The sequence below is a fragment of the Miscanthus floridulus genome, chromosome 9 (genome assembly GCF_019320115.1).
Source record: "Miscanthus floridulus cultivar M001 chromosome 9, ASM1932011v1, whole genome shotgun sequence".
Taxonomy (NCBI): Eukaryota; Viridiplantae; Streptophyta; class Magnoliopsida; order Poales; family Poaceae; genus Miscanthus; species Miscanthus floridulus.
The window spans coordinates 117,380,977-117,391,417 of NC_089588.1; the positions used below are offsets into that span (position 1 = coordinate 117,380,977).

A 10,441-nucleotide genomic window follows, 5' to 3' on the forward strand; every position below is an offset into this window, starting at 1 on the left:
TTATTTGATGCAATAATGTGACATGTGGATGAGATATAAAGTATCTTGCTTTACTAACATGTTCTTTTCTTGTAACTTGACAAATAAAGATCAAGAGTGATATACCTGTAAAATTAATTTTTTAAATGTGGAACGACTAACGTTATCCTTGATTTATTTGTCACTAGCCATAGCACAACACTTTTAAAACCAACATCATGTTAAAAACTAATGTTCTTGCGTACTCAAACATATAGTCCGTACGTGACAACAGTAACAAGTATATACTTCATATGTTTAACATATAATTTCTTAGAAAAGTGATAATAATTACTTCATATGTACAGTAGCACAGGCAGATGAAATTAAACAAGGAAGCTCGGACGCCCTGGACGAAATTTAATTGTCCTACTAATTCTAAAAATCAAGGGCTATGATTTTCTGGGCATATTGTTACTATAATAATAATATAGTAATGGAGAAGTAGTATGTGTTAGTGCCTTAGTGGAATGGGGAATGGAATGTGGTTATTAAACAAGTTAGGCAGCTGGTACGTACCTCTTCATCGTCGCTGTGTACTGGTCATGCCACCATAAGTACTTCACCAAACATTTTTATATACGTTGAGGGTGAGCGCGGAACTATTGGGATTGAGTTGTGCTTGGCGCCTGAGCTCAGCCTCTGCCTTGTCCATGTCATCAGGGAAGGCATCCTTATAGTCGAGACGTGCCGTGACATAGCGTAGCGAAGGGAGGCACTCCAAGTCTAAGCCGAGATTGTCACTCCGGGTAGCGTGCCCATCCTTGTAGAAAGCCCTGACTGGGACAGCGAACCGAAGCACGTGGAGGTTTGGCATCACAGCAACAGGGGCCGGTGCTACTCTACTGCTGCAGCCCCCGTCCTCCGCTTTGGAATCAAATACCATAGCAGCATCCTGTTCTTCCCTCCAGATGCTAAATGAAGCACTAGTGGAGTCATCGTTGGTCGCCAACTGGACCATCCAGTAATACAACTTGAGGATTCTCAACTTCGGGAAGAAGACATCATGGGCAGCAATATTAACTACCGCAGCCTGCTCATGAGAAGCCATCCCATTAGGCGGTACAATAAGGAGGAAACGGAGTTCTGGCAGCCGACCCAAGGTTCTCAGACCTGCCTCGTCCATTTGATCCACACACAAGTCCAAGTAGCAAAGGTTGGGGAGAAGTGTGGGATCTATGAATGATGGCACACAAGGGAACCCGAAGTCTTCTATATACAGATGCCTAAGATGATCCGAAAGCACGGCTTTGTCCCACTCTGTTGAGGCAGGCGTAATTCCAGTGAGCAGATTACAATCCAGATGCAGATGCTGGAGCTCCTGCAGATTGCCTAGTGACTTCAAAAGTTCTGCCTGCATGCTCTCATCCAGCCTGACCATACCAAACACACGGAGCACTCTCAGTTGGCGCAGGTTGCCTAGCTCCTTCCAAAATTGCCTCTCGGACTCAAAAGACAGCATGCGAACACTTATCCGTAGCTCCTCTAGTGACGTCAACTTCTGGAGGAACCCATTGGGCACCATCGTGTATTCGTCACTTCTTATGCAGACCAACCATGTTAGCAAGCTAACGCTCGATGGCAGTTGGACTTGCATACCATATCCTCTGACTCTGATACCTTCCAAGTCCAGTGTCTGTAGAAGCTTTAGAGATCCTATCGCCTTAGGGAGCTCTTCGACATGTGTACCTCGTAGCCCTAGGTACCTCAGATGAACTAGTTTCCCAAGATGCTCAAGCCATCGCCTGCCATACTCATGTGATGTGCAGCTCTCTAAAGCTAGCACACGTAAGAGTTTAAAGCTCGGATGCAAGACAAGACCACGGATATCACACCCATGGGCAACCAATGACCTCAGTTGTGTCATGTCCCTATGACCGTCAAGATGGGATTGATCCAGCAATATACTGTTCTGGTGTGCTATCCGGCGCACCTTATGTCGTGATGATGTTCCTCCATCCTCATTTGAGATAGTGATGAAGTTTTCTTCGCCTGCAAGACCACGAATAAGATCAAGGACCATGTCGTGAACACGGCAGCAATCTATGATGCCTTCCACTTCTGACTCTACCCCTTGGATCATGTTTCTGTTTATGAGCTGATGGAAGTATTGCTCTCCTCGCTGAAAAATGCTTGTTCTTGTTTCCTTCTCTATAAAGCCTTCTGCTATCCACTTCCATATCAATGAATTTTTCTTAATCTGATAGTCTTTAGGATACACACTTAGGTACAGTAAGCAGGTCTTGAGATGAGAAGGCAGATCATAGTAGCTAAGGGACAATATCCACACAGTATCATCTACTTGCTTGTTCTCTCTGCCATGATAGAAACCAGGAGAGCTGTAGACCTCAAACCAATCCTCTCTTGATTTGCCCACCAACAAGCTAGCCATTGTGATGATAGCTAATGGCACACCACCACATTTGTCCAGAATGTTTTGGGATGCCTCTTTAGGATGATGAGCAGGACATTTGTCTTCACCGCCATATAGCCTCATATAAAAGAGCTTCTTTGAGTTATCATGTGAAAGAGGATCAAGCTTGTAATAAACTTCATCGCTGCAGGCTACTTCTCGATTACGAGTAGTTTTGATTATTCTGCTTCCGCTACTCTTCTTATCCAAAGCTGATCCTATTGCTTGCCAGGAATTTATGTCCCATACGTCGTCAATAACGATGAAGAACCTACCAAAAAGACAGTACAAATGAATAGGCAAAGTTAGTAAACCCTGGAGCATCTATCGTCTATACTGTACAAAGGAGAAGAAGAGCGGCACTACATCTGTACTATACGAGTATTGAATATGGGTGATGTCTCACTTTTATTTAGTCTTTGAAAATTACATACTAGTGGTACTTTATAGATTTTTAGACAAAGGATGAAAATCCGGATTCCTCTACTCAAGGTAGAATCTGACAGTGTTACTTTATAACTTTGTATTATCAAATATAAATTGCCTAGCAAAAAAGGAGTATTGTGCCACAACTGCAGCTTTGATTCATAATGAAAAAAACAAACATCTTAGATTTGTTTGTCAAATATAAATTCCCTAGCAAGAAGAAGAATTAATTGTACCACAACTGCATCATCGATACATAATGAGAAAGAAACATCTTCAAATTAAATGGTAAATGTATGTATGCTCCCCAATAGTATGCACACAGCACAAGCAGTGTAACATATATATATATATATATATATATATATATATATATATATATATATATATATATATATATATATATATATATATATATATATATATTCAGTAGCCAGCTACAAAATAAGTTTATTCTTTAGCCACCTCCACTTATGATAATTTTAAATACTAATTTACGATAATGTCTATACATATTTACAATAGTTAGGTTACTATAACACATGGGGATATTTACATTAATGCATACCTCTTGTTTTCAAGGAATTTTCGGAGTTCGCCAATGAGCAGTTGTATGTCCTTTACATCACGAATGGCCTGGTACATATTTTGATCGAGACCAAAGAAGATGCTGGTGAAGACTTGCACCAGGTCAGGATTGCGGCCAACCGAAACAAAGGCTCGACAGCCATATCCCGTACTCAGCTCGTCGTAAACCGCCTTGGCAAGAGTGGTCTTGCCCAGACCACCAGCTCCGACCACAGAAACTATCTTGGTCCGGTTGCTGCTGGAGGCGCCAGCATCTCCATGGCCATGGGTCGATGACTGAAGCATGGCTATGAGCTCCGCCCTCGTCCTCTCGATGCCGATAATCTGTGTTGCCTCTTTGTGCATGTCCACAAGGCGAGGATCCAGTTTGGTGGCCGGCGCAGGCACTGCAACGGGTATGGAGTACCTCTCGCGGCGGTCCCACACCTCCTGGAGTCGTTTCTTCATGTCCTCGATCGCGCCGGCGATGTCGTGGCGTGCCTTGCTCTCCTTCAACAACTTGGCCATCTTCTTGAGACGTTTAAGCAAGCCTTTCTTGCTTTTAGTCTCAGCAGGGGCGGCCCCCTCCACGACATCGAGGAGGAAGGCATCGAGGATATCCTCCATGTCGTAGGACGCCTCTCTGACCTCGCGAGCCCAGAGCCGGACCTGTGGACTCTGCTGCTCCGGCGGCGTTTCACCCAAGTTGCGGAGAGCCGTGTGCGCACTCTCGAGCTCATTTTTCAGATACTCGATTTGCTCCGGCAGGCCCTTCTGCAGCTTGTACTCCCCGTGCAGGAGCTCACCGAGCTTGGTGACGATGCTGCCCACTGCCCCGGCCACAAGATCCATGTAGACGGCAGGATGGAAGATTGGTGACGTTGAAGACCAAGAGAGATTCCGCACATGCGGAAGCTAGGGGAAGAAGCTCGGTGGCAGCGGCGGAATTCGGAACTCGGCAGTGGAGGATATCGGAGCTCGCGTGAGGAGCAGCCCGGCAGTGGAGGATCTCTGAGCTCACGCGGGGAGGAGCCCGGCAGCGGAGCACGAAACGCGGAGTCGACGACGCGTGGGGAGGAGTCCAGCCTCCAGCGACGGTGTACTCACGTGGCCGGCAACACGCACACATCTCTACGTATTGCCGTTGTGTTTATTATTAGCAGTGTACCAACGTTCCGTAGGTAAGGTTAAACTATTCGGAAAGAAAAGGATTATACAATATAAATTAATGTGAACCCTTGTTCATCCCAACAGATTCGTTTCCCTACCAAGTCGTCATTCAAATGAACTAGCCAGTGGCGGAGCTAGGCTGGCCCAACGCCGAGGACCACTTCATGAGCTTATTTTGGTAGATTAATTGGGCCTCTTTGGAACAGTGTGCTACAGTGTAGAGAAAATGGGCCAACGCCTAGGGCCGTGGCCATAGTGGCCCTAGGCTTATATCCGCCACTGGAACTAACTACTTTGGACGATCATGCTTGCACGCCAGAGCTTGTTCGGTTGCACTTTAAGCCGGCTTGTTCGACTTATTTTTTCAGCCAGAACAGTGTTTTTCTCTCACAACATTCTGGAAAACACTGTTTATACTGGAATATTGTGAGAGAAAAATACTGTTCCAGCTGAAAAAATAAGCCGAACAAGCCGGCTTAAAGTGCAGCCGAACAAGCTGGCGTGCAAGCATGATCGTCCAAAGTAGCTAGTTCATTTGAACGACGACTTGGTAGGGAAACGAATCTGTTGGGATGAACATGGGTTCACATTAATTTATATTGTATAATCCTTTTCTTTCCGACTATCGATTCCCGGCCTTACATATAGCATAATTAACCTTTTTGTACCAGTATATATATGTGCCTGTGGTATGTTATTTTTAATGTGGGGATTCAGTCCGGCCGTACATCAATTCACAACCTCAAATCAACTTTTAGTGACAGCACTAGCAACTTCTAGTGCTAACATTGGCTCTGTTGGTGACAGCACTAGCAACTTCCGTATTATTATATATGCCAGGATCAAACAGACGTACCTAGGGGACCATTCCCTCCATCGTTTTCCTCGATGGCGTAGCGCGGAAAACGTCATCACTGCTGCACTGCATAATCGATGGCAGCAGGCCTGCGCAAAAGCACGCGGATCACGAGCTTGCTTGTTGACGTACACAAAGGACATCTATACTACCGCCTCCAAATGCAAGGAGTATATTGCAATAGCATTGTTGCTCCATGCTGCATGCAACAATAATGTAAGATCATTATCAAAGGCATGCACACGACAGCAGCAGCAGCCTTAGGGCATGTACGGTTCGTCTGTATCAGCCGTCTGTATGATGTGTTTTATGCACACAAAAAAAAAAAAACATCCCGCCATACTGGAGGAGATATAGGAGGGTAGGGAGGCTCGCCGGCGTCCAGGGCTTCCTCCGCCCCGTCCGCGACGGACCTAGCGTCAGCAAATTTAATCCCGTACAGGGAAGAGGTCAGACAACATGGTCCCGGTGGAGGCGACATGGAAGACCATGGTCCCGGCGGCAGCTGCGCCCATCCCCATTGGTCACGGCCACGACCCGACAGCGGCGGCGTCTTCCTCCATGGTCGCATCTGATGACACGAGCGTTGCTTCCAATGGAAACACCATCAGATTTTTTTTTGTTCTACTTTGCGTAGATCGTAGATGGCGGGGACTGGAACAAGATGTATAGGTATCTCAGTTACCTATTTTTCTTATCTGTTTTCATGCCGAATAGAGATAAAAATGTCATTTCCATTTACTGAATGACTGAATACCTATTTTCTATAGCTTACTATATGACTGAATGCACCATGTATTGAGTGATCTATTTTGTATCAATTAGCAATATAATGGTATATAGAAATGATATTCATTATTGATCATGGTTACATGCAAGTATTAAATAACTTGTAGACAGTCAAGTAGCTGTCTATTAAGGTGTCTGTGTTGTGAAATCCAACAACTTGTAGACAGAGCTGTCTGGGCTTGTCTTTTCTAGCTTGTGTAAGGTCACTACTAACTATCTAGGCACAGAGAACGAACCATTTATCAGGGTCATTGTCTTCTTGTCTTCATCTTAATCTTCAAATTTCCGCACTTAAGCCTTAATTTCTAAACTCTTCTCCGCTTCTTATCAGTTTGTTTGCCATAAGCTTCTTCTTTTGATTTCTTGCAAAAAATCATAACCTCTTCACCCACCAAAATATAGGTTGCAGTTCTATACATTAAATTTGTCCTCAGAAGCAAAGACAATTGTGGCATATGGGTCCTCAAGAAGTGATGTATGAAACTTGTGATAGAACATCATAACCAAGATCTGTGAGCTCATTCATGATGACATACATCCGGTTGAACACATTGGAAACACTTTAACAAAGTTGTAGTGCTCGGCAAGATTTGAAACTTTATGGTTGAAAGTTTTTTCATTTGTGTTCATTTAGCTCCCAAAATATTCAAAACAAGATTATGGAACGGTTGTTTGGAATTATTCAAAACAAAATTTTGCAGAATTATACAAACGGTTGTTTGGAGATGGATGCAAAAAAACAATATCCATTTGAAATTTATTTTGACTGTCTCTAGAAATATATTGTAGCAGTATTAGTATGCATAATTGCAGCTGTTTATTTATTACTTCCTTTATTCTAAATTATAAGATGTTTTTGTTTCTCAAGGTACATTGCGTTTGCTACGCACTTAGATATACACTATGTCTATATACATAGTAGTAAAATAAATATATCTAGAAATGTCAAAAACTCTTATAATTTGGAACGGATAGAGTATTATCTATCGGAGTTACGCAGCTCGACATCACAGCTTCACGAGCGCCTGCGTTCTGGTTCTTTGTTTTTTTTTTCTATAAATAGATGCTCTGAACAAGTAATAACTTAGCTTCGTAGGAAGGTGGAGCACAGCAAGTGCAGGATACAAGGTGCCAGCTGTGCTCGTCAGTCAGAAAGGTAAATTATTCTCTCAGCATCTTCGAGGTAACGATTCGTTGGCACAGGTTGTTACGTCGCAGCAGCAGCAGCAGAGGCAGGAGATCACCGTCGCCCAGGTTTCTCCAGAGGCAATCAACGAAATTATGAGACAAACAAGTCATTTCCCAGGTCAGAATCGGATAAACTGGAGGAGCTTCGCGGTTGGCTGATGGTGCTCGTCACGCTGACGGCCTCCATCACATGGAACGCAGCGCTCAACCCACCGGGTGGTTTCTGGCAAGCCGATGATGCCGCCAATGGGTATGTCCCGGGCGGCTCGGTTTTCCGTGATAAAGACAACAGCAAGTACCGCGTATTCTTCCTCTTCAACTTCGCAGGCTTATACGCGTCCCTGGTTATTCTCGTCCTCGTGTCCATGGACCTCGTAGGCCTCTTCGCATCATCGTTCATTTTTGGCAGCTCTGTTACTGTCAAAACACCTCCGAGTGATACTGATTTGCTGATTGCATATGTATAGACATGTTTGTATCCCTCAAGTACCTGATGACGCGAAAGTCGAGGGACTAGTGTGTGTCTATGAGTCTCATTAATCAGCTTTCATTTGATGATCGCTCACATCCAACTTTTTATATGCTTATTATGCGAATACAGACTATTTGCAAGAGGAACACTACTGGATATCATTGCTCTTTTATCAAGAATAATTTTTGCTACTTAATTTTTCATTCATGTTATATATATAGGTATCTCAGTTACCTATTTTTCTTATCTGTTTTCATGCCGAATAGAGATAAAAATGTCATTTCCATTTTCTGAATGACTGAATACCTATTTTCTATAGCTTACTATATGACTGAATGCACCATGTATTCAGTGATCTATTTTGTATCAATTAGCAATATAATGGTATATAGAAATAACATTTATGATTGATCATGGTTACATGCAAGCATTAAATAACTTGTAGACAATCAAGTAGCTGTCTATTAAGGTGTCTGTGTTGTGAAATCCAACAACTTGCAGACAGAGCTGTCTGGGCTTGTCTTTTCTAGCTTGTGTAAGGTCACCACTAACTATCTAGGCACAGAGAACGAACCATTTATCAGGGTCATTGTCTTCTTGTCTTCATCTTAATCTTCAAATTTCCACACTTTAGACTTAACTTTTTTCAAGTATATGGGTCGTCAAGAAGTGATGTATGAAACTTGTGAGAGAACATCATAACCAAGATCCGTGAGCTCATTCATGATGACATACATCCGGCTGAACACATTGGAAACACTTTCATCTTTTTTCATAGCAAATTGATCAAACTTGTCCGTGTACCATGGTTGTTCCCTCCATGAATTTCCATATACTTCTTCCAAACATCATTTGTTGTGATACTCTTGATTCAATTTAACTTAACTACATTGCCTCATACGACATATTTATCCATAGCTTGAACATTCTGGAGCATATTTTCTATATATGTGTAAAATCCTTTCTACTCCTAGGTGTAGCTACTTCCATGCCTGTATTGCAAGATTTAAAGTATATATGGCTTGACGAAGCATATGTATATAGGAGTATGTGATCATACTAGACCATCATCGAGTATGTGGTAATACTTATTTTTATGTACTAATATAATAGTATTATAATAATATACTAAAAAATTTGGCTCGTTTGATTTTTTTTCATGTAGTAGAATTTGGAGTAAGTTATAATAAGTATAAACAGTGTAGCTACTCCCATCATCCCATAATTAATAGCTTTATCAGGTAGTGTCCCATCTTTAATATACCACCTTGCGTCCCATAATTAATAACTTTACGAGGTTTAAAATTTATAACTTGATACCATCATAGATGACTAAGGGAATTTATTATGTCTAAACTACTCCCTTCGTCCCATAATTAATAACTTTACGAGGTTTAAAATTTTTCTCAGAAAACAACATTCTACAAAAACATGGGACACAATCTTCTAATACAGATGCTAATCATAGGTACATGCAAATGATAACCGCCAAATCGAAGAAAGGAAAGGCAGATGAGAATATATGCATGTTTTACTAGCGTCTTTATTCTGTTTGAAAAATTCATGAAAGTTATTTTGGGATGAATGCAGTATAATAAAAAAGTGTTTTTATATATTTCAAACATTTATTGATAACCTTTCATATATATATATATATATATATATATATATATATATATATATATATATATATATATATTAAGTACCAATGTTATGATATATTAATATTAAGGTGTCTCGACTTTAAATCCCGCTTTAGACCCTAGATAAACGAGGACCTACAATGTCCACTAGTTGGCTCGTTCTTGATGAAAAGAGTTAAAGAAGGCCAAATTTGTTTTTATATATAATTAATTTTTTTGCACAAGAAATTGTTAAAAAAAGTTTGCAAAACTATGCTAATACCACTGATTGAAGCGGCGGAAAGTACTTACCACCAATTGAACTGGTGGAAAGTACTTACCACTAATTTTGATACCAAAAATGAAAAATGGCTGCATTAGGCTACAGTATTTCAGAGCCACGGTTACTAATTGTACAGTAGCCTGTGAGACTTGGCTGCAGCAGCCGTAGTAGTGCTGCTGGAGAGAAGTGCTACCGAACAGGTCTAATATTGATATAATGTTCAGATGTCTATAGTAGATCTGTGCATCAAATTAATTATTTAGTAAAAGTAAACAAAAATATTATAAACTATAAAATTATAGAGTTCTTAGGTAGGAGTATCTATAATATCTGAAAAGTAGCCAATGAGTTGCCAAGGTCCTAGGCAGGGTTTACAATACCTGTAAGAAAAAAATGTCGGTCCCCAGCGATAAATACAAAATTTCAGAAATTTCAGAAATATCGGTTCAAATTTAAATAAATTTAAATTGAGTTTTAAACAAATTTGGCATCATTTCACTAGAAAAACTCTATAATCCATGATCCATCATAAATTTATATAACATTGACGAAATAACATAATATATCACAGAAGTAGAGCCGCGGTAATACAGTGTGCTGACGGTGGACGAGCTGCATATACTAGTGCCGTCCAATG

General features: G+C 41.4%; 1 protein-coding gene across 1 annotated transcript; it reads right to left on the reverse strand.

The window, feature by feature from the left end:
- Positions 1-580: 580 nt before the first annotated feature.
- Positions 581-4,276, reverse strand: LOC136480690 (putative disease resistance RPP13-like protein 3). The gene is made up of 2 exons (XM_066478162.1): positions 3,426-4,276; positions 581-2,702 (listed from the first exon to the last, which is right to left on the reverse strand). The coding sequence occupies exons 1-2, from the start codon at positions 4,274-4,276 to the stop codon at positions 581-583; spliced, it is 2,973 nt and encodes a 990-aa protein (XP_066334259.1).
- Between the last annotated feature and the right edge of the window lie 6,165 nt (positions 4,277-10,441).

Excerpts from the sequence above, each read along its gene's own strand:
- LOC136480690 (XM_066478162.1), bottom strand. The coding sequence starts at position 4,276 with ATGGATCTTGTGGCCGGGGCAGTGGGCAGCATCGTCACCAAGCTCGGT. Across the intron at positions 2,703-3,425 it reads AAATTCCTTGAAAACAAGAG|GTTCTTCATCGTTATTGACG; the intron begins GTATGCATTAAT and ends TCTTTTTGGTAG.